This window comes from Perca fluviatilis, chromosome 8 (assembly GCF_010015445.1).
Source record: "Perca fluviatilis chromosome 8, GENO_Pfluv_1.0, whole genome shotgun sequence".
In the NCBI taxonomy this organism is placed as follows: Eukaryota; Metazoa; Chordata; class Actinopteri; order Perciformes; family Percidae; genus Perca; species Perca fluviatilis.
The window spans coordinates 7690077-7715571 of NC_053119.1; the positions used below are offsets into that span (position 1 = coordinate 7690077).

The window sequence follows — 25495 nt, forward strand, 5'->3', positions numbered from 1 at the left end:
TGCAATCATCCAGTTGTTTCTAAAGTGTGGTTCAAGACCTTCCAACGTCTCCTCCATCATATCATCTATATTTTGATGTCACTGTTGATGCCCTTCATTGATATTAGCACAATGAGAGACTGTACAACATCTAAGGATTGCACAGTACACAGACTTATGCATCTGTGCAGTCATATCGAACTAAAATTAATCTGCTGAATGCCGTTTTTTTGGAAAAAGTTCAGTGAGATAACCCTAACTTAAAGTGTTTCATAATACACCTTGAGTTTGAATTATTTTTTTTATTTCTGCATCATAAGGGTATCAGAAATTATGAGTGAGTCAGTAAATAGAAAATTTGTCATTTAATGCAACATAATTGTGACTGAATTACAATTAATCTCATGGAAATAAATCACCAAACTGACAGACAGGATGTTTCATACAGGTATATATTACAATGTGCCTTGTTATATAATACAGTCAGGTTCTGTTGTTTTTTAAAAATAAAAATAAGCACTGGAGGAGAATGTGATACGTTTTGATTTTATTGTAAATTGGACATTATGCACATTACTTAGCGACTGATGACTTGTTAATTAAGCTTGTTAAGTGGTCACAGAACTCACTGTGTTGAGTGAGAGTTCAGACGATATCAAGTCAAAAAGGCAATTTAGCCAGGAGCGCTGCGAACTTAAGATCTCTCACACACACACAGGACAAACTGTGAGGGAAGTACCAAAATGAGGGAACAAGAACATTGAGAGGCTGACAGTGGTGACTGCTTGTGCCAAAGATACCATTCAATGAACACAAATAAGTTTTTTTTTCTTCTTCTTCCATTGACCGTATAGGGACATTAACCGTGAAGTGAAGGGAGTCATTCTTTACAGCCAAAATATCTGAGCTCTTTTGTAAATGCAGACAAAATTCTCCCAAAATTAATTTTGTTTCGCCATCATCACCGCAAATTCAAACCGTTTTTTTCAGCAGGTCAAATAAAAAGGCGTGGTCTCACTAACACAATAAATATTGCACATGTGATATTGTATTTTATAAGGATGTTTTTGCATACATGTGTTCGCCCCCTTTTCCTATGTCTTGTTAATATTTCCTCAAGTTATAAGCTCTCCAAATGCGATTATCATCATATCATAGATACAATACACAGAGGAGTTAACAGTGTCTGTATAAAAACAAAATAACATCAATAAAAGTAGACATCCAATGTGTAACGTGACATCTGGCTGTGAGACCAAAAACCTTTCTTTGTCCCAGTTTCTCTAATTTCTGTACAAAGACGATACAACTATCCAGTCATGCAACGTTGTTTGGGAGGGGGGAGGGGGAGGGCGTTGTCTGTTATGTTCTTCGCGGTTTTTTAAGCATTCTGCATCTCCTTGCCAATCTTGTAGCTCAGGATCTTGTTCCAATCGATTTTGGTGCGTGTCACAGGAAGCTGGCGGCGTAAGGCTTTGAAGGTAGTGTCCGACATGGTCTGGTAATTCTCGTTGATGGCCGTCTGGAAGGAATCACACAAAGATGGAGAGGGGAAGGTAGAGAATTATAAATCTGTATAATACGATTTAAGAAATTTTTTTTTTTTTTTAAGATTATTTTTTTGGGGCTTTTCCCTTCATTTTTAAGTGGATAGACATGAAAGGGGGAGAGAGAGGTGGGGGATGACACGCAGCAATAGGGTTGTGCCGAAGGATGATCTCATTGTCACGACGGAGAGCCACCATCGTGATGCCACGGGAAATTAACAAGTGCGCCGGTCTTTTAAACTAGCAAAGACATTTGCGTTGGGCTTTGGGCTGTGCTGCGCAGGGTGCAAGATAGGGCCCCTTAAGTGGAAGCTACTCTACCCCCCTTACGTGCTACCTATTTGTGAAAAAGACCGTCGCTTTGAGCAGACTGAATTGGCTGTAGTCTCTCTCTCTTTTTTTTTTTTTTTTTTTTTTTTTTTTTTTTTTTTTTTTTTTTTTTTTTTTTTTTTTTTTTTTTTTTTTTTTTTTTTTTTTTTTTTTTTTTTTTTTTTTTTTTTTTTTTTTTTTTTTTTTTCTTTTTTTTTCTCTCTCTCTCTCTCTCTCTCTCTCTCTCTCTCTCTCTCTGGACACAGCGGTATAGCGCGAGAGAGAAAAAGGCGTGAGCGTGGAACGCTATCACACTTTCCTTTCTCCCCTCATTGGACCAAGTTTGCCGGCACTACTGTCTGTGTGCGTGCATCAATAAGGAAGTCTGATGTCTTGTAGCTACGGGACGATGTTATGCAGGATTTATGAATGTATGTTAGCACTAAGGCCTGGGTACCCGACCCGAGGCCGACGGTACCCGACAGGTTCGGACAGATATTTAGGAATGATGGTCGGGTTCAGGTTGGGCTCAGTCACATTAGCGCGATAAGGCATTTGTTGTAAAATGGTGCTGCGGTTCCTTTAAGAGAGCTCAGAGTGTGTGTGTGTGTGTGTGTGTGTGTGTGTGTGTGTGTGTGTGTGTGTGTGTGTGTGTGTGTGTGTGTGTGTGTGTGTGTAAGTGGGCAGAAGAGCGATAGAGAAAGAGGAAGCAGACGTGTTGTAGATGCAACCGGAGCAGAGTTAGTGGTTATTCATGTTATAACGTCGGCCCTGGAGGTAACCAGTCTCCCCTGGTTTTCTGATCACATGATGGTTCGGAGTAATTCACCCTAGGGTCCCATGACCTCGAGCCAAACACCCCCCCAGAAGCTTTTTTCACCTGGGTCGAACATTGGGAGAGTTAGCGTAGAGTAGCGTTAGCCGCTGAATAGCTTAGTGCAGGGCTAACGGACCCACATTGTATCTAGAATATACCCACTAATTTAATGCCGCCGAAATGATACCAAAGGTCTACACTAGTACAAATAGGTTATGCTCTCATAAAACGATGGATTGGAAAGTTTGTAAGTACACCAGAAGTTTATGAACACTTGCCTGCTGGCTTCTGCTCTCTGTTGCTGCTGCTGCTGCTACCTGCAGTTAGACCTGCTCTTTATTAAATTTATTAATTTAATGATTCAATAAGGTAATGTCTCCAAACTTACCTCAATTATAACTTGTCTCCTGCTAGTTATACTACAGCACTTACTTAAAAAAAAAAACTTAAATTAATAAATATTTTTTTGCTGCATTTTTTTTGTTGTAATTTTTGTAGACGCCCTAAAAGCACTTCTTAACAGCAACAACAACAGCAGAGAGCAGAAGCCAGCAGGCAAGTGTTATTTACATAAACTTCTGGTGTGCTTACAAACTTTCCAATCCATCGTTTTATGAGTAAATAACCTATTTGTACTACTTGTAGACGTTTGGTATCATTTCGGGCATTATTAGTGGGGTAATTTACGAGATACAAACGTGGGACCATTAGCCCCTGCGCTAAGCTATTCAGCTGATAACGCTACTCTACTCCCAATGTTAGACCCAGGTGAAAAAAGCTTCTGGGGGGATGTTTGGCTCGAGGTCATGGTGCAAAGGACCCTAGGGTGAATTTACTCCGAACCATCACTTTAACGTGCGCTTGTTGCCCCGTGTGAGCTGATGCCTCATCTGTTGACATTTCCCAATGCCTTCCTACAGTTGCGTAATAAAAGCTTTCCACACAAAAACGTAGCCTACATGTGTCATTAGTATGACGAAAAAAATGAGATTTTAACTGTGTCGGGCTCGGACACAAAAATCTTAATGCCTGTCGGGCTCGGGCCGGGTTCGGTTACGGCTCTGTCAGACGCGGGCCGGGCTCAGACAGAAAAATTCGTCCCGATCCGGACTCTAGTTAGCACCAGTAGGCTAATTCACGAGGGTGCTATTTCACGTGTGAGCTAATATTGCTAATTATTGTTCATGTGCGCTGCAAGAGTTATGTTTCTGTTTATTGAATGCGTTACTCAGTGCAAACATAACCGAGAATGTAGTTTAAGCTCAGTAATGATGGTGTATTAGGTTATTACTGTCGCTCTGTTGAAGGCAAACGTCCCACTGTACTGTCGTTACGCAGATCACGGACATCTGATTGGCTTTACTGCACCGTAGTTAAGTGAAAGTAGGTCAAGTTGTAAAAAACTTCCTCTACCAGCAGGGCAGCATAGCCATGTAATACTGTGTATTTACAGAGGGCATTTAAATGGATGTCTGATCGTTTCAATGTTAACTGTTAGCCCCACAGTAGTAGATAAAAATATTAGAGAGATATAGTAAAATAAAGTTTAAATATCACAATTTATGTATCCTTTTTTTCCTTCAAATGAATGGATGGCCACTAACGTGCACATTCCTCTATTTAACCCTTGTGTTGTCTTCCCGTCAACCGTGAACTTCATGTCCTTTCGGGTCAAAATTTTCTGCATTTTTTTTTCTATGCTTTTGACACTTTATAAAATGTTTTTGTCACTTTTTTTCAACGCTTTTTTTCCCCATTCATGGTAAATAAGCCTAATTTATTTGACATTATACCTATTTTTTTGTAAAAAAAAAGAAAAAAGCCGAAATTATGAATTATTTTGCCTGATAGTTAAGATCAGAGGATGTTTAGTCAGGTTTTGAAACCATTCAAACTTATTTTTTCCAAATGCTATGAAACTGAATAAAACACCCCAAATTCAATGAAAATAATCATTAAATTTACCAAAGATCATCCATGTTATTTTTGGGCTTTTTGGTTGAAAGAAACCCATACTTCTGATAAAACGGTTCAAATTTCACCTGAGGACAACACAAGGGTTAAATACAACATCCAAATTCCTAAGTATGACTCAGCTTTCCATTCGTCTTAGCCTAAAAACTTGACATCATCAGGAACATCCTGTGATGGATGTTTTCAGTGTGAAAATAAAAGGATTTTATTATTTGATCCTGACAAGAGTACAACATGAGCTCTTCGCGAGGTCTCATTTTTAGCCAATTGCACCTCATACAAAAAAAACGTTTGATCAATAAATCAGTAAAAGAAAGTTTCGGTGTGTGAAAGAGTGGGAACCTTCGATCCTTTTCACGTACAGCGACGTATTTTCCCGCAACAACCAGCCTGTTGTCCGCATAGTTCACAGAATATCTGATTTTCATCTTTACATACCTGATAGTCATTCTCTGCAGCCTCCATGATCTTAACAAACTCCTTTGCAGTTGAAGCCTCACTCTAAAAGATGACAAGACACACATAATTCATTTCAAAAGAAGATAAATAATTAGGAAAACACACACATCCACAGGGAGTTGTCAGTAAATCAAAACCGCATTTTGATGTAAAACCAGAACCGGATGGTCGAGACGGATCCGATTATAGAGGTACAATCACCATGAATGAACAAAACTAATAGTAAGAAAAATATATACAGTCATATCTGAGATGACTTGAATGGAATGTGCTGACTGCACATTTGAGGTCCGGGTCTATGTAGTTTGAGCTCTGGTCACAGCACGTAACATTTCCTCGTCTGTCTGGGTGCACGTACAAAAAAAAAAAAAAACGTGTTTAGTTATACTCACAGAAATTGACATGGACTCCTGGACCTCTTTGTGGCTCACCAGCTGAACGTTGCCATCTTCATAGTAATGGACCTGGAACAATTAAAAGTGTTAGTTTATCTTTATTGGCTCCATCAAATTCATTCTGCAAATCTAAAACAATAAAAAAAAAGAAATTTAGAAAAAAAAAAAAAAAAAAAAAAAACACTCCAGAAGATACTAAAGCAGTAATATCAAGAGGACAAACTGACTGGAAGCTTTTTTTTTATTTATTTTTTTTATCTACAGTATCTCACAAAAGTGAGTACACCCCCTTTTTCTATTTTTAAGATAATTTTTGGGCATTTCCACCTTTAATGGATTGGACAGCTAGAAAGGGGGGGGGAGACATGCAGGAAATTGTCACAGGTCGGACTCGAACCCTGGACCTTCTGCGTCGAGGAATAAACCTCTATATATGTGCGCCTGCTCTACCAACTGAGCTAACCCGGCCACACCCCTCACATTTTTGTAAATATTTCATTCTATCTTTTCATGGGACAACACTGAAGAAAGTAGTGTATGTAAAGTAATGTAAAGTAGTGAGTGTGCAGCTTGTAGAACAGTGTAAATGTGCCGTCCCCTCAACATAACCCAACACACCGCCATTAATGTCTAAACCGCTGGCAACAAAAGGGAGTACACCCCCAAGTGAAAATGTCCCAATTGGGCCCAAAGTGTCAATATTTTGTTTGGCCACCATTATTTTCCAGAACTGCCTTAAAACCTTTGTGTTGACTTCAGGTCAAGTTGACCCGTTTTCAATTTTTGTTTTAGATCAAAAAAAATTTTAAACGTTGGAAAAAGCAAAAACAAACTGTGAAAAAAAGGCGTCAAAAAAAGGTGTTTTTTCCAAGGTTGACGGGAAGACAACACAAGGGTTAACCCTCTTGGGCATGGAGTTCACCAGAGCTTCACAGCTTCCTCTTCCACTGCTCCATGATGACATCACAGAGCTGGTGGAGGTTGGAGACCTTGCGCGCCTCCACCTTCCGTTTGAGGATGCCCCACAGATGCTCAATAGGGTTTAGGTCTGGAGACATGCTTGACCAGTCCATCACCTTTACCCTTTAGCAAGGCAGTGGTATTCTTGAAAGTGTGTTTGGGCTCGTTATCGTGTTGAATACAGCATTAAAGACTTCATTTCCTGCATTCTGGTGAATTTGTATGCACCTATTCCTACCTTTTTCTGGATCAATATGCTGGAAATATCTTTATGTAAAAGGGAAACAGATTACAATCCAAATATAAAAACATAATGGAATATATTGCAGTAAGGCGCTCAGGCATTCTGCATTGCGTCATCTATTTATTCTCCTGTAGATCTGCTTTTCTAATTATATCTGAGACAGCACACATGTAGCTTAGGCATCATTTACTCTTACCTTCTCTTTTGCATCTTTTGTTGAGGAAGTAACCTCCATTATACATTATTCATTTTAATTTATTAATAAACCCCTGGACTGTAATATTTCAGATGTTTGAGCAAGATTTCTGCTCACGTCCAAAACTTTGTGCACATTGAAAATGTAACTCATCCCATCTGTGCTCTCTGAGGTTTGGAGGAGTCCTGATATTTTGTGAAAAATGAAGTTATAATAATAGGCTATTACAAGAGTAAAGTCACTATATTTCAGAAAATAATCCACCTGCACCATAGCCTGCTGTGCATTACGTGATTAATCTGCTGATACGGTAGATCTCAGACCTCCGACCTCCTGACAGACACAGAGCCCCGTTTGGGTCTCCGGTCTCTGATTGAGACAAAGTTTAGGGAAGTGGCTGAACGCTGCTCTACATCGGAGGTGGAAAACCGAAACTACGACAGAAATACACGGAGCTCAAACGCGACACGTGTCCACAGCAGACCGCGTCCTTCATAAACCTGAAGCTGCAGGGTGGACACTAAGCGACGTCCAGTTTCATATTGGTCAGTCAACTTTCCAAAACACATTCGGGGCTACACTGAAAACATTCGGGGCTGAAGCCCCCGGCAAAATGAGCCGACGCCTATGTCTGTCAGTGGGAACAGTGAGGCGCAGAGGTGTTCGATGCGTGGGTGCACTGCAGAGAGAAATAAACGCAAGTCGTCCTCCACCTGCAGCCTTGATTAGTTTTTAATCAGCGTTGGTGCGGAAAACCCACACTCACACAAGGAGGTGGAGGTGGAGGGGATTAGGACTTTCATAGCCTTAGCGGAGATCTGGGGGAACTCGCTCTCCACAGACGCCCATAAACGCGTGATGGGCATTCCTCCCAGTCTCTGTCCCACTGTGGCAGAGGTGCAGCCTCAGACCCCGACCAGGTGAAACCGAACTTTAACTCAGGATCATATTTCCTACGTTTTTTGCTGGGTCCCGTCTCCTCCCTTAATGCTGACTTCTGTTGACTTGGGACAAGGAAACAACGCATTTTAAAACTAATACAGGCACGCACAATTACCAATATCAATAGAGCTGCATACAGAGTTATTTTTTCTTTGCATGTCGCACCTCCCCTGTGGCTCTTTGGCGCCCCCCAGGGGAGGCATGCCTCGCCTTTTGAAAACCCCTGGCCTGGGCCATCTTTATGTAGAGCAAGAATTGTTTTTTTTCAGATCCTCAGAGAGTTCTTTGCCATGAGGCGCCATGTTGAACTTCCAGTGACCAGTATGAGAGAGTGGGAGAGCTCTCCATTCACACCTGAGACCTTGTAACAGTAACGACTCACATGACGCCGGGGAGGGAAAATGGCTAATTGGGCCCAATTTGGACATTTTCACTTCTTTTGTTGCCAGCGGTTTAGACATTAATGGCTGTGTGTTGGGTTATGTTGAAGGGACAGCACATTTACACTGTTCTACAAGCTGCACACTCACTACTTTACATTGTAGCAACGTGTCCTTTCTTCAGTGTTGTCCCATGAAAAGATATAATCAAATATTTACAAAAATGTGAGGAGGTGTACTGTAGGTGTGGACTGACGATGTGTGGGAAAACACTTGGAATCTAAACACACACACACTTCGAAACCGTTCCCTCATTCACTATTCCCTATAGTGTTTATTAAATAGTGAACTATATATATATATATATATATATATATATATATATATATATATATATATATATATATATATATATATATATATATATATATAAAAAAAATATATATATATATTCCTGAAACAAACCGAGCACTCAGGAGGATAGTAAAAAGGTTGTATGTATGCTGCATGTTACATTTCTACTATCCTGCTCGGCCCCTCTCCCCATCAAGTCCTCCCGTAGCCACCCTGAAACGGAGATGAAGGGGAACCCGGTTTTGGCTTATTTTAACTGGACCATCCAGTTTTCTGGAGGCCCACTTACAATCAAAATCCTGGCGCCGCTAGTGGTACATCATATGTACACTCAACTTAGCATTGTGTTGTTGTTGTTTTTTTATAGTGGACTATATAGCGAATGAAATTAACCCGGAGAATTCGAACACCACTACAAAATGGCGAACGAGCTATATAGTGCACTATTTCCGTGATGGGGAACGGTTACACACACACACACACACACACACACACACACACACACACACACACACACACACACACACACACACACACACACACACACACACACACACACACACACACACACACACACACACACCTTTAAAGAGTGGAAGAACTGAACCAAAATACCTGGATTTTCATGATTCCTGCCACTTGAGTGGTGGAGGGGGAGACGGTGAATTTCCATTCTGACCTCCAGCGTCCGTTCCTGTGCAAAGAGGAGGAGGAGGACAACCAGACTTTAACCACTCTTTGCATCTTGTAATACCATAACTTGTGTGACAAAAATTTGAGAAGTTGGCAAATAAATAAATAAATAAATAAACTACCCCAACTGAACCTGCAACTGTGCGGTCCGCCTTGCTAACGAGCTACATGTCTGCTGCAGGAAACAAATATTTACCACGCTTTTGTCAGTTGAGAAGATCTAGAAGCGAGACGTTATCTCGAGTTTTGTAAAGCTCCAAAGAGAGATAACAAACAGGGTGTTCTCATGTATCATGGTATATTCAACATGATCAGTTAAGTTGACGCTACTTAGATTTTCTTAAACATTATCTATTGTAATATACAGACAGATGACAAATTAAAGAAAAAACCTGAATAAATGAGTAGAGAAACCCAACCAGATGCATCCATAGAAGACATAAGGGGTCACTGAATGGTTTGAAGAGCATGAAAATGGTGTGAATCATTAAGTTGTGGCCTTCACACTAACTACATGGGCAAACAGTCTCTATCACCATCATCAAAACCCCAAATGAAGGGAGGAATATCTTTTGGAATAAATGTGTTTCAATCCTCCAGCAGAGTTCCAGACAATTAAGAGGATCTATTACATTTTTGGCCCAATACCTTACTCACCCACCTTCCTTTAATTTGTCACTAATCCATAGTCATCATCATCACATAACACAAAGACAGTATTAGCATGAATTCAGACATTTCTAAAGCACTCCTCATGGTGAACTCATTCATTCCCCCTTAAGTTCACCTAGAGAATATCCATTAAAATAATACATTAGCATCACTTGACTATTATTAAATGCCTGCTTCTAGCTAGCATCATCTGATATAAAAAGAGACTTTTTTTTATCATGTATTAATGTTTCAAGAAAAGCCGTTTTTTGTTTGTTTCACAATGGTTGAAAGTAACACATTTTAGATTTTAATTCCAGCTGTTAGATATTCTTGTTTTTTTATGTGCACAATGTGTTTTCCCTGGATTTGTCGAAGACTTAGGTGCGCATATTTGGCGGAGGGGTTTAGGGGTCTTTCCTTAAAAAAAAAAATTATGTTTTTCAATAAAAAAATAGAAGAAGCAATTTGACATAGTTTTGGATCGTGTATATATATATATATATATATATATATATATATTATATATATATATATATATATATATAATATCTGGGTCTAAAACGTTGGAAAAGTTAGAGCAGATAAATAAATAACACTCAAAAAACTTAGAAAAAACTTTCTAAAGAAGTCCAACTAAGACTTCTAATGGTAGGGAAAACCCTGCACATCATACAACTTGAATCAAAAATTGAAGAGGAAAAATATAGTGCCTTAAAGACCTCATATCATGCTCATTTTCACGTTCATAATTGTATTTAGACGTTGTACCAGAATAGGTTTACATGGTAATTTAAAAAAAACAAAACATATTTTTGTTGTACTGCACATTGCTGGAGCTCCTCTTTTCACCCTGTGTGTTGAGCTCTCTGTTTTAGCTACAGAGTGAGACATCTCACTTCTGTTCCATCTTTGTTGGGAGTCGCACATGCTCAGTACCTAGGTAAGGACTACTAGCCAGTCAGAAGCAGAGTATGAGGGCGTGCCCTGACAGTAGCTAGGTAAGGACTACTAGCCAGTCAGAAGCAGAGTTGGGCGGGGCCTGACAAGCACGTTAGTGTGATCCAAAACAAACCAGCGAGTCTGATCCCGAAACACAGGCAGAACAACCCGAACCAGCTTCGCTGAAGCGAGACATCTCAGAGTGATATTTAAATGTTAACAAATGAAGTCTTTCATACGTAACGTTTTAATTCTGCACTGTCTCCTGGACATGGCGAAACAACTATCTGAACTCTTCGGGCCTCTGCTCTAATTAACTTGGTTTGAAGGCGTGCCACGCTAGCAGCTAGGCGAGCATTATAACGTGTGTTACAAAGTGACCACGTCTGTCTCTGAAGTAAAGGCTGGACTACAATAGAGCTGTTTGGAGCAGTTTGTGAACAGTGTTTTCTGATGGAGATGGTAAGTCCCTTTGGGGGGGACTTTGGGCTTTTTCACTTTGTAAACCTATAACATGCCCAAAAAAAAGATATATAACACAATAAAGGAAATGGAAGAGAAGCCAAAAAAATATATAATGAGCACTTTAATTTCAGTTCCATTTCCTCATCTTATAACAGATCTGCCCACAGGTTCCTCATTACAGAAACATGGCAGTAAACAGTCACACACACACACACACACACACACACACACACACACACACACACACACACACACACACACACACACACACACACACACACACACACACACACACACACACACACACACACACACACACACACACACACACACACACACACACACACACACAAGCCCAGTAAAACCCAGCAGCAAAGAGGATTGGTGCATTCTCATCCAATTAGATTAACCCGCTCAGAAACAGCTCAGCAACGCTTACGAGATGCCAACAGTCTAACGCTCTAGAGTTAAGTGGCGATTAAAGTAATGTCTTTAAAACATCTTGTACATATCAAACTGAATTTCAGGCTTTTTAAGCTTATTCAGTATTTCAACATCATTTTAAAATGACGTTTGATACAGAAACCATCGCTGGGAATTCTCCAAGCTCTGTTGGCATGTCTGAAAAAAAAGATGAAAATCTTGCTCCTTTTATTTATTTATTCTTTAAGATTATAAGGCCTTTGTTTTGACAGGGCAGCTGAAGACATGAAAGGGGGGGGGGAGGACATGCAGCAAAGGGCCGCACGTCGGAGTCAAACCCGCGGCCACTGCATCGAGGAGTAAACTTCTATATAGGAGCGTGCACTCTACCAACTGAGCTACCCTGGCACCCGAAAATCTCGCTTTTAAGTAAAAGCGACAATCTAGGCAGTCATCTTTACTCCATCCTAGAACTGGAGAGGCTCTTCTGGAATCAAACAGTGCACTGCTTTGTGTGAATAACAGGTTTCCCCATAGAACAAAACCAATTATAAATCAGATATCACAAATCCCAGTCGTGCAAAATGTAAAATCCAATTGAATATTAAGTAACTGTCTGAAACATACCAGAAGTTTTTTGGTTGAAACTGATGGCACTCGATGCACACGATGATGGTTTGATGTCCGTCGATGGTTTTCCCGTAAATCTGAAGGGAGAAGAAAAAGACGTGATTTGATTTGATTTCACATGCAAGGGGCTGTTCTTCTCTAAGCATTTTTAAGTTCCACTTCACACCGGCCCTGAAGCAGTGAAATGAGTCAGTGGTTTGTGGTTAACGGCTACAAAGTTACGCTCATGCTGACCTGCAGTAGAGAGACTATGATATACACAACATGACATTGGACAAACCACACACAACAAATTCACAGACCGCTCTTTTGTGTCAGCAGCAGAACTGCACTGCTCACTTTGCATGAATAAATTAGTAGCACAAAAGAAGCTTTATAGAGCAGACTCAAACTATTTCAAAATACTAGCCTAACTTTACTTCCTGTGCTGTACTCGGTGGGTTGATATAAGTACTTGTTCTTGGTGACTTTTTGTCTTTGCTCACTGTGAACGACCAGGAGATAAATTAAAGCTTTAGTGCGTAACTTTTTGATATTAATGAACATTACATTCAAGTCATTGCCAAATGAGTTGCTACAAAGCTAATTAAGACTCTCAGCTCCGCACAACTCCCTCTGGATTTGTCAGTATGGCTGTGTTCAGAAGATTGGGTCGTCCGGTGACTTCCCCGCACAGAAACTCGAGTGAAGATAACCTCTTCTGAAGAGCCCGTCATGTTTTTTAATCCTCCGTGTTCTCCTTGGCTACTAGCAATTGTGCTCTCTGTCAGCTACTCATTGTTCGCCTTCTTCTAAAGTATTACATAACACTAAAGCCAAACCAGAAAACCCTAGACGTTTGGTATTTTTGAGACCAGAGGTGTCGGCGAGTTATGGATATTCTGTCCAATAGACCAGCGACCGTCTCGATCGCACGTGTGTTACAGTCAGGGTTCATACGCATTTTAACAAATACTTTTCCATGACTTTTTGGCAAATTTCCATGACTACGTATTCCTGAAAATGTCAGTCAACATTATACAATAAGAATGCAAATCTGTGTTAAAGTTTACACTCAGAAGTTTAACTATAAAATGAATGACAATTTATATGGTTCATTGTGGGAATAATACTCCCCCGAATACAACGTTGAGGTTAGGACGACGTGAAATACTTTTATTAATCACATATTATTATACTGTGTTAGACGTGAAAAACATTTATTAATCGCATATTATTATACTGTGTTAAAAAAAAAAAAAATCCATGACTTTTCCAAAACTTTCTGGGTCTTTTTATGTTTCCAAAACCTTTCCAGGTCTGGAATTTGCATTTTTCAAATTCCATAACTTTTCCAGGTTTTTTCAAAACGTATGAACACTGTACAGTGTTTGGTGAGTTTGGTGCAGTGTGAAAGCAAACCGAACCAAATGGAAAATGCAACAAGGTTGCAACTCTCTCACCGAATCCATGAACTATAGGTGTGAAAACGTTACGTATGAAAGACTAATTTCTTAACAATCAAATTCCATTTGTATGTTGTTAGAGAGAAGGCTGGCATGGAACTGTGGTAGCTAAATCACATATTGGTTATAAAGTTTCGACCAACTGACAGAATTGAAAACACAATGATGCTCCTTTAAAGTGCTCATATTATGCTCATTTTCAGGTTCATAATTGTATTTAGAGGTTATATCAGAATAGGAGGTTATATCAGAATAGGTTTACATGGTTTCATTTTCAAAAAACACCATATTTTTGTTGTACTGCACATTGCTGCAGCTCCTCTTCTCACCCTGTGTGTTGAGCTCTATGTTTTAGCTACAGAGTGAGACATCTCACTTCTGTTCCATCTTTGTTGGGAGTCGCACAGTAGCTAGGTAAGGACTACTAGCCAGTCAGAAGCAGAGTATGAGGGTGTGCCACACTAGCAGCTAGGCGAGCATTATAACGTTTGTCTCTGAAGTAAAGGCTGGACTACAGTAGAGCTGTTTGGAGCAGTTGGTGAACAGTGTTTTCTGTTGGAGATGGTAAGTCCCTTTGGGGTGGACTTTGGGCTTTTTCACTTTGTAAACCTATAATGTGCACAAAAAAAGATATATAACACAATAAAGGAAAGGGAAAAAGCCAAAAAGCATAATATGAGCACTTTAAGTGACTGTGGGTGCATCGCTGTGGTTATGGGGCAGGCTGGGACGTACGGTGCAGACTCCGCTGGGATAGTGCTCCTTGACGTAGGCCCTGACGGCCGAGTCCACAGCACTCCTCCAGCCCTCCAGGGAGCCGTCCACGTCATGGGGCCGCGGGTCGCTGGCCTCCTTCCTCAGGTGGTCGAACTTGAATGAGATCTTGTTCTTGGGGTCCAGGACCCGGCCGTTCCCGAGGTCGCCATGCTCTGTGATTAAGACCTGGGGAGGAATGAAGAGAGAGTGAGAAAGCAGTAAAGAAAATGAGAAAGAAAAGGGAGAGTGAGTGGAAGAGCAGGAGAGGAGGTATCAGAAGAAAAGGGGAATGGATAAATGGAACAGAGCCAGAAAGAAAGACAGAAAGAAAGACAGACAGGCAGGCAGGGCAGAAAAAGAGAACAAATAGACAAAGGACAATGAACAATAGGAAGAAGAGAAGTAAAAAATAAATAAAAAATAAACATGAACAACAAAAGCAGAAGGTAGGAGATTTTGTGGAAATGGAGAGAAAAATCAAGGAATTAATTAAAAGGGTTGCAATGAGAAAAACAAAAATATAAAGGTGGTGGATGAAGACGAAAGGAAGACAGAAACACAGAGGTCAGCCAGAACTTTCCATCTACCATCTTTCACCTCCACACTAGGCTCAGCATGCTGTGTTCATGAGACAGGGGAATTTCAAGCCGTCATGCGGGAGCAGAGGGACATGATGACATCTTTACATAAGACACTGTAATCATTACTGAAGCTAACACACAGACGCATTCGTTCACCGTCTTCAACCTGCACAGACGTGTTTGTGGTCTTGTTTCCAGTGGAAGCAAGAGGAAGCCCACTGGGGCTAGTTTGATCCTTTAATCCAACCCCCCCCAACACACATTTCTGCTTTAGTGCCCACGGGACCAAAATATTAGTGCAATAATAATAATGAAGACTGAATTATCTTGTTGCTTTTCCTGTTTCTGTGTCCCTTTGTGATGCTATTGGCTCTTCTATCCACCATTTTAACATTTGTAATGCACTATTATATGAAATGTGTTATATACTGTATAGCAATTTTAATTCAATACTGCTCTGTGAGAAACAACTCTAACGTTTGTTGAATTTCAGTCCAATAAATAACAAATCTGCTGTCTTAAACAGTCATCCCATTTCATTGAGCCTCTATACTGCCACCATCACCTCAGGTCAAAGATGAACTATAGAGTCACCTGTTCTTCGTAGCCCTCGATTTTCACCGGGGTAAACTGGTCCAGGTTGTACTGTGCAAATGCACTGCAGAGAGAGAAAGAGGGAGACAAAATATTTCTTCATACACTCCAAAGTTAGTACTTCATGTACACATACTTATTCCTCTCGATTTAAAGATGTTTGTCTATAGGACACTGTATATGCTGACAGAGTTTGGGCAATATGGATGTAGACTGAAGCCAGAATACATCTGAAGGCTGAGAATTGTTTTCTTGAATTTTCATCGACTGCCAGATCAAATTTTTAAAAAGTAAACAAAGCTGGCACAAACATTAGGTACAACTGACAACCAGCTGTGTTTACAGATGAAATATTGCACTATTAATTGGGAAGGAAAAAATTGGTTGTTGAACTGTGACCCATGTTTCCCTTCAGACTTTTAAGTCTTTTTGCAAATTGTAAAGACACTTTTCAAAAGCTGGAAATAGTGCAAGATGGGAGACTTACTGCGCTGCACCTTCCCTGAGAAGATTGTCATTGTTGAGCAGCAATCGCACATCTGAAGAAAAGAAAAAACAAAAAAGGGTGAGATTATGAGAGGAAAGGAAGACGGAGAGGAGAGAAAGAAGACAGGTACAGCAGATTAACCCCATGACACACACACCAACACAAAAGCCAAAGCTGCCTGCTGTCAGTCATTGCAACATTTATGCCTGGGGGCGTGAAGCAGACATGGTAAATTAGCTCAGTGGTAAAGGCTGTAAAATCACACAGAGATGAAAGGGGACAAAGTGGCGAGAGGGGCCTGTATTTTAGAGTGTTTGTGCAAGTGTGTGTGGCTGTCAGGCTGTGATAAGAGGCAGACAGACAGCCTGCCGGCGCTCCTCTGAGGTGACGACATTCATCGAGGCAGTACGAGGCTTTAACCCAGCCAAACACATACACACACACTCTCTCTCTCAGGGGACACTACTTTGACAGTATAGTGTCACCATTGGCGCTGCAGGGTGAGCTACAATTTGGCCAAAACATCATAGTCTCATTTTGCTTTCTAGGTGGCCTCAGGCGAATGAAAAGCGGCACATGAACAGAAACAATTGTCCATTTCAGCTCCTGTTTAGCAAATGCAAAAACAATTTTAGAGAGCGCATTGTGACAAAATGCCTAGTTTCACAACAATAAACTTCAGACTAACAAGCAATTTTAAAATGAAAAAAAAAGGTTTACTTTTTCTTTAAAGCCACTTTGTTTGACTAAAGCCCGAGACACAGCGAGCCGATAATCGGGCGTTGGACAGTCTGGCGAGGTCGGTGACTCGAGTCTGTTCGGTGTGTTCCGTGCCGTCAGTCAGACTCAAATGACCCATCTGATTGGTAGAGTGCTAACCCGGAAACGGGGAGCAGGATGAGCGTGACTAGAGTCTCTCAAAATCTGACGAAAATCTTTTAAACTGACCTTTGTTGATCTGAAATGAAGACAGATTCAGCAACTGCACGGCCTATTTCTCGCTTAAAATGTTTTCAGAAACACGTTTCGGTGAACTATTTTAGTACGATATGAGATCGTATTCTGAACAAGCCGCCACGACAGTCTGGCTTTGAATTTCCGGAGAAACCAGACCCACGTGACGCGTTCGTCCAATCAGCTGCCGGTTTTCATTTTTGGGCGACCTTGCAGATTAGCGCCGCCTGCTGTTATGGAGACGTATTACGTTGTGTCCCGAGGCACTTCTTTTGACCAACTCGGGGACACTGATCAGTCCAACTGTCTTTTCTGCCGAGGGTCGGCCGTCTGGTCGGTGTGTCTGCAGCTTAAGGCACCACCCATTGGCAGTTTCAAATGAGATCAATGCATGCTGTAATACTGTATTGTATATAAGTCAGAGCTTTCCTGACCAATACATTTTAAATATATCTTGCTAAAATCAATGAACCAAACAATATATTCAAGCAGAGCCAGTTATTTTATGTGTATATTTTGGGCATTTTTGCCTGTAATTAGATGATGGACAGTGGAGAGGTGACAGGTAATGAGGGGAAGAAGTCCCCAGCCGGACCTTTGTTTTCCCCCTGGCCTAGGGGGACAACTTGGACATCTAAACAGAGCATCTAAACATTTCTTTTTTACAAGCGTTGATTTAAAGGTCCCATGACATTGTGCTCTTTGGATGCTTTTATAGAGACCTTACTGGTCCCCTAATACTGTATCTGAAGTCTCTTTTATATAGACCTTAGTGGTCCCCTAATACTGTATCTGAAGTCTCTTTTATATAGACCTTAGTGGTCCCCTAATACTGTATCTGAAGTCTCTTTTATATAGACCTTAGTGGTCCCCTAATACTGTATCTGAAGTCTCTTTTATATAGACCTCAGTGGTCCCCTAATACTGTATCTGAAGTCTCTTTTATATAGACCTTAGTGATCCCCTAATACTGTATCTGAAGTCTCTTTTATATAGACCTTAGTGGTCCCCTAATACTGTATCTGAAGTCTCTTTTATATAGACCTTAGTGGTCCCCTAATACTGTATCTGAAGTCTCTTTCCTGAAATTCAGCCTTGGTGCAGAATTCCAGCCACTAGAGCCAGTCCCACAATGAGCTTTCCTTAGGATGTGCCATTTCTGCGTCTGTAGCTATTGAGGAGGAGAGAGGGGGGCAAGGTGGAGGGTGGCTGTGGAAAGCAGAGAAAGGGGAGGTAACCTTGCTCCTTATGACCTCATAAGGAGAAGATTCTAGATGGGCCCATCTGAGCTTTCATTTTCTCAAAAGGCAGAGCAGGATACCCAGGGCTCGGTTTACACCTATCACCATTTCTAGCCACTGGGGGACCACAGGCAGGCTGGGGGAACTCATATTAGTGTTAAAAAACCTCATAAAGTGACATTTTCATGCCACGGGACCTTTAACTTGTACATTATATAGAGGAAGAGAAACTCACCATTGAAAACTTCGTTGAACTCTCCTGGCGGGGCATGGATGACAAAGTTAGCTGCTATGCGTACCTGCAGACAAAAAAAACAAAAACAAGGTCCAGGTTAAAACTGGAAGTCACTGACTAGCAAAAAAAAACCTTAACAATATGAATCAATCTCTATTGCACATTGTCCAAAATCTGAGACACCGTGTATTATTTTTCTTTTCTTTTTTACAGTTTGCAATACACAATTTACCACTATTTCCGTTTCCAAAAGAACTGATGTTTTCAATCATGAAATGAAGTTTGGACTCCTTTTAAAGTCTGCTGGAGATTTAGCTCACTGTAAGGACAATAATGTAATGCCTCAAACACATTGTGAACACTGAATATATGTGTATACACTGCAGCCAACAGAGGGTGTAATGTTACTGTGTCACTGGTTTGGAGGGAGGAGGGAGGTGGTTTTAATGTCTCTTTCAGTATGAAGCGCATCTGAGCAGCAGAAACTTTTCCTCTTTCTCACTTCTCTTCTGCTGCTGCACTACAACACTTCCTGTTTCCAGGTCACATGTCAAACTGACAGCGAGACAACGGCCCCTCCCTCCCCTGCATGGTTTACAACCATATAAGGACACAAAAATGCGCTGAGGACTCTAGTACAAACTTTCTCTCACCCTTCGTCTATATGTCTCTACCCCTCTCTATCACTGGCAGGGTACGGTGTCTCAGCCAGGTCCCCCCCCTTCCCAGTCTTACAAGGTGGTTCATCAGGGAAGGTGTTCATGTGTGTGTGTGTGTGTGTGTGTGTGTGTTTGTCCCCCGGGCCCTTATTAGCAGTGTGTGTATACAAGTGCTCTGGCCCTCGTGCAGAGCTGCAGATTGATTCTTGCTAATGAGCGATGCTGAGAGAAAGGAAGGCACTCGGGGAGGAACATGTGCTTGTGTGTGTGTGTGTGTGTGTGTGTGTGTGTGTGTGTGTGTGTGTGTGTGTGTGTGTGTGTGTGTGTGTGTGTGTGTGTGTGTGTGTGTGATGTTGAGATCAAAGTCTCTGCATTTGTCTAATCCTCTGTCATGAGATCATCATGACCCACTTATGCTGAACAATCTGAAAATTCACAGAACAAGGGAGGTGCGTGCGTTTGTGTGAGTGTGCGCGACACATACAAACAATTTTCCACAGCTGGTGGAAAATTGTGTTAGTGTGTTTGTGACTTGACATCCCCGCGGGAAGACTAATTTGCATTGGGTCTCCCCTCATTACACTTGAAGGCAGTGTAAACAGACTTTCCATACGGAGAGCGCGTCTCCCAGGCACTCCAGGGATGCAGGCTTTACGCATTTGTGAACCAAAGTTATCGGTTATCAGTTTAAAAGTTCTGTTCTGGGTTTTATTGAGCTACTTCCCGCCTGGAACAGGCCCTGATGAGGTTGTAACTCAAAACAACATGTGTACTTAAGGGAAAAGAGCAAATATGTAAGATGTGCAGTAAGCCCTTGCCATTTTTAATCCAGAAAAAACGATTTAAAAAACTGTCATCTGTTGAGGTCTGGTTTTGTCTTAATCCCAGTAGGAATGCCGGCTTTCTCAGGCTCTGAACTGAACCGATTCAAACAAATACATCTTGTTCTCCATCAACCTGTCTAAACATGCCAATAGTCCAGTTTGGGCTGTAAACACCACAGAAAATATAAAAAAGAATAATAATAGTTTAGTAATAAACACATGGAACAGTTCATAACTATCAGAACTGCCATTTATAAGGGTGTGTAAATGACAAGATAAACTGAGAGCACCATAACTAGTTCAAATATCTGACACAAGTTTGAACTCTCTCTTTATGGTCAGATCTGGTTTCAATAAAGTCTATTAATAGAGCTTACGTTCAGCAGGACCACTGGAACTACTGGTAGACATTGGGTCTCATAGTCTCAAGCACTTTGTGCTTTTTCTGTGTCTTGTCTGGCTGTTTCAACGTAATGTAATACTGTAATGCTATCCACAAAGCCCATTTCAGAACATCTTATTCTATTCAGGGTGTTTTACAGGTAGCCAGTGTATTACGGGACACACACAAAACACACACACACACACACACACACACACACACACACACACACACACACACACACACACACACACAAAAAAAAAAGACAAATACAGTCACACCTACAGGAAATCCAGTTTCCAATTCACCCGAGTCAAGACATGGAAGGTCGTGGAGGAAATCGGAGCAGGCTGCTGTGACATTTTAGATATTTATTTCCACCCTGACAAGAACAAATGTCTGGGTGAACTACTAAAACGAAATGGCAAAAAAAAACAAAAAAACAGTTTGAGTGTTTGGGATAAAAACAGATTTCGAGACACTGAAAACTTAAAACATTGGCTTAGGCTTAAAGAGCGCTGACCACAGATATTTCCATCCTACTGTGAACCACTTTGTGAGCTTGCAGAATGAAGTGTGTAGGGAGAGAGCAGTAAAGACGGCGAAGGAATGGACGGGGATGGCTTCACAATCACATCTCTTGACAGCTAACTGTTTTAGGGTGCATGGAGAGGAGACGAGATGAAGCCAAAGGGAGCGCGATGGGGTTCAAAACGAATCACTGACAGGAGGAGGAGGAAGAGGAGACGGATACTCCATTAGGGGCTTATGAGTAAAGCATTGACTGTTGAAAGCAAGTTAATACTTCCTCTTCTTCTAAGTAGGCTACATCAAACCAATTCTACTAATGCACCGAGACAACGGCCCACATCCTCCTATGGCAGATTGGAAGAATGAAACAAGTACATTCACTTCTCTACCTTTTTTCTTTTGTGCAGGTTACACACGTTAACCATTATCCCCGTTCGTTAGTACGGTTTGCCTCTAACCATTTTTCTTCTGTATGGTTATGAGTCGAGGGAATATATATAACTCTAAGTGCTCTAGTGATTTTAAGATATTGCCGGACAGCAAGACGGTACAGCGAGTGGTGAAACCACAGACCTGCTGTGGAGACAGGAAGAAGATATCTGCTTCATGCGCTACTTCCCTTCCCAGAGATAAAGAAAATAGATGAATAAATGTTGTACTTGGGCAGTTTCTGAGAAACCCCAAACTAATACATGTAGAGCAAACGTATATCAAAGTCTAATACATGAATCTTAGCTTGCAGACAAATGAGACCAAAGTCACGGTCTCCTTTGCAGAGGTAATTACTATAGAGCAGCAATTTGAACACCGAGCTGCGAGGTTAAGGATTCCTTCCAGTGGCGGTCTGTGACACTGGGACACTTGGGAGCTCTGAGACCTAGTTTTAGCCTTGAGCTCGGACTGCTAACGTGCTACATGAAGGGTGGACTTCAAGGCAAAGAGTCTCTGTGGGGAATTGTATTAACTAACTCAAAAGTTCTTGGCGCTTCAACCCTGTCAGACAAACTTCCCCAAGTAGCCTGACTAAGCAAATGCAAATCAACGTATCGAGGGACAAAACATTTTTTTTTTTTTTTTAAAAACACGTTTTAAAAAACACATGGTGAAGGTGATTGAGCCCCGGTATGAAATTCCTTCTCGTCCACATTATAGCCAGAAAGTCAAGCCTCTCAATGTTACCCACGTTCATATTTAGACAAAACAAATGATAGATCCAGCTAGAAAAAAAAAAAAAAAAGTCTAAAAGTCAGAACGGAAGTAAAAAGAGGCGTTGTTAAACGCAGTGCCCGGCTACGCCATGAACTACTACAACTGCTATTTCTAGTCATAGTTCCATTATCTTTAATGTGACTATTATTTGCCACTGTTCATCACACCCCCAACCGGCACCGTCAGACACCGCCTACCAAGAGCCTGGGTCTGTCCCAGGTTTCTCCCTAAAAGGGAGTTGTTTTTCTAGATTTTTGTAGATTATAGAGTGTGGTCTAGACCTACTCTATCTGTAAAGTGTCTTGAGACAACTCTTGATGATATGATTTTGATACTATAAATAAAATTGAACTGAATTGTGGAGATGAACCACCGTCTCGTCGCATTGGTGTGAACTGGCAGGTTTTAGAACACTGCAGAGCGGCTCGCTGCAAGAAGTTGCGAGTTTCAACTTGTCTCGTCGCCAATCTTTGGTCTGAACTGGGCTTCGGTTTGAGCAGCTGAAGGAAACGGAAGGACTGTTCGGTCATTTCACAGGAACACAGAGACAGCAAGCGAGGCCGACAATTGCTGCTGTGTGTGATTTGGTGTGTGAGTGAGAGTTATCTAAATTGGACTCACTTACAGTCATTGTCATCATGATGTCAGACAAAGTCTTTCTTTAGCTGGAAATGAGGTCTCTTTTTAAATCTCCCATAGTCAATTCCGTTATCTTTCTGACAGAGGGTGGATTCTAAAGAGTTGGCATGCAGTCATGAGCTAACCAAGGAGCTGACACACACACACACACACACACACACACACACACACACACACACACACACACACACACACACACAAACACACACACACACACACACACACACACACACACACACACACACACACACACACACACACACACACACACACACACACACAGTGTGGGATCCTTGTGTCTTTGTGCCCTCTTGGCCTAGACACCAGCTGGTCTCTTTTCTTTCAACTTGCTCACTGTATATATTCATGCTCATATTACCCAGCAGACAGACACCACCCCACTGCACCATCCCAACACCAACCTCACAATCCCACCTCTTCGGGAGCACCCGTTTTTTTTTTTAATCCCAAAATGACACCCACTGGCACCGAAACTACACTCAAACTAATCCTGGCATAAAAATCGCCTTATCATGCCGATCCAGAGCCGTGAAAATAATAACAGTACAAAAAAACACAGCAGGCGTAAACTGAAGTAATATTTTACCCCGCGGGCGTTTTAAGCCTCATCCTCTCCCTGGGTTTGATCCCCTTCCCTGCCATGCCTCCATTTCAATGTCCTAGATAGAAAGGAAAAAGAGGGTTCTGGATCCCTGAAATGCTACAGCAGAATCAGGGCTGAGTTTAGAGGAAAACCTGTCTGATGCCTGGATATTGGGGGGGGGGGGTGTGGGTGCAATAATTTATGAATAAAACCACAGCGGGATGGCAGAGAGAGGAGGAGAACTGTCTAGGCAGCCGTAGGCTAACTAGAAATGCTCCTCTGCTAATCAAAATGAGCAGGTGGCAGCTGGTCGGCTCCAGATTAAATTGAATAAATAAGGGCTGTGATGTTGGGCATTAATAATGTCAGGAGCAGAGGTTTTATTGAGGGGGGGGGGGGGAGATCCTAAAAGTAAAGATCATGACTTTTATAATAATTGTGACACCATGTTATACAGCGTAATGACTTTCTGGGGCACTTTTTACGCCAGCAAGTTACAGCACATGGTTAACTACAAATCACGAATCATAAATGATTTTCAGATAGGCCTAGGTTTCTTTCCTTCCAGGCAGCCGCCAGTTTGAGTTTTATCTCGGTCAAGCATTAATGTTAACTTGGGGAGACTTCCAATTTTCTTGGGGAATACGTGATAGAGAACATTTTATCATTTTTTTCTTCCTGTTAAACGTACGTGAAGGTTTTTAGGTATGGAGCTGCGCCGGTGAAAAAACTCTGCGTTGCTGTCTGCTACCGTCTTTTTTTGATATTAGTTGCAAAGGTCAGACATTTTCAAATCTTTTAGATAGTCAAACAAATGTCAAAAATCTGACAGATACCTTTAAAAAGTTATAAGCACCACCAAAAAAGCGGTTTCAAAAGAAACACAGATGCTGGTTACTTCGCGCTGGGATTAGAGATGAACCAATTACAACTTTTTAGGCCGATTCTGATTTTCTTGGAGTTAGGCCAGCCGATACCGATTTTAGCCGATACCGATTGAATTTTTTCTAACCGCGCCCACGGCGGAAAAGTTGAGACAAAGGAAAAAGAGACCGTGCTGTCGCGTCTGTGTGTGCGTGCGTCCTTGAGAACTGTGTCTCGTATAACTTATGTCGTCAGTTAATTGTAGCGTTGGCCGGCATGAAATCGGCATATGTCAGAGTGACCTGCCGGTCATGGCCGAGCACGTGAAAACCGGCCAATTCCGGTCACCGGCCGGTCTATCGGTGCATCTCTAGCTGGGATACAACTTGTGACCTTACAGACACTGGACGGACTCCCACTGGGCTGCATAATTACCGATCCTGCATAAAGCTTCCATGTCTACTTTAGATGTGCACAGTTGTCACCTTGAGCCTAAACCCCAATGACTTATCCTAACACTGTGCTGGGAAAAACATAGTGTCATTTTACCCCAAGCAGCCAGCTATGCAATATAAGGAATATCACTGGCTTGCATTACCACCTCCAGTATGCAGACACTCCAGTGTAAAGCCACTGGTCTTCACACGTCAATATTTATCATTTTATAGGGCACTTAAACAGGGCACCAGATCGGGGCGCTCAGGGCTCCGTTCTCTACCTGAGTGTTTAGACAGAAAAAGTTTTTTTTTTCTTGTCTCCAGATCTCTTGCACTTCTGCAGGCACATACAGACAGCGCTCCTCTGCATTCTTCAGTTAAAGGACAATGCCACAGAGTTTTCAGCATTTAACTGTGCTATATCCCTATGGTCTAACGCTGCCGTTCACAAGCCAAGCTCAGGTACGCATATCGGGCTGTTGAGTTTTCGGACGGCTCTCGACTTAAATGTGGGATTGCACAATTATTTTGTTTAAAAAAAAGGATTATACTTTGTCAAGGTTTTTTTTTTTTTTTATTACCCTTCTTGCCCAGACAGCAATAAAACCTTTAAAAACTGGAAAATCTGAGAAAACCCCCTAATCAAAAGGAGGCGCTGTGGTCTCAAGTGTAACTGTCTGAGTCATTAAGAAA

At 41.5% G+C, this 25495-nt stretch overlaps 1 protein-coding gene across 1 annotated transcript in view; it reads right to left on the reverse strand.

The window, feature by feature from the left end:
• Positions 1 to 329: 329 nt before the first annotated feature.
• The window catches only part of LOC120564404 (F-actin-capping protein subunit alpha-2), a 31880-nt gene continuing 6714 nt past the window's right edge, over positions 330 to 25495 (reverse strand). The window contains exons 2-10 of the mRNA XM_039809324.1: positions 18654 to 18717; positions 16224 to 16275; positions 15737 to 15800; positions 14541 to 14747; positions 12358 to 12437; positions 9172 to 9250; positions 5478 to 5549; positions 5065 to 5127; positions 330 to 1501 (exon numbers count right to left, since the gene is read on the reverse strand). Coding sequence (XP_039665258.1) covers positions 1361 to 1501; positions 5065 to 5127; positions 5478 to 5549; positions 9172 to 9250; positions 12358 to 12437; positions 14541 to 14747; positions 15737 to 15800; positions 16224 to 16275; positions 18654 to 18717 — 822 coding nt within the window. The 3' untranslated portion in view covers positions 330 to 1360. The remainder of the gene's footprint in view (positions 1502 to 5064; positions 5128 to 5477; positions 5550 to 9171; positions 9251 to 12357; positions 12438 to 14540; positions 14748 to 15736; positions 15801 to 16223; positions 16276 to 18653; positions 18718 to 25495) is intronic.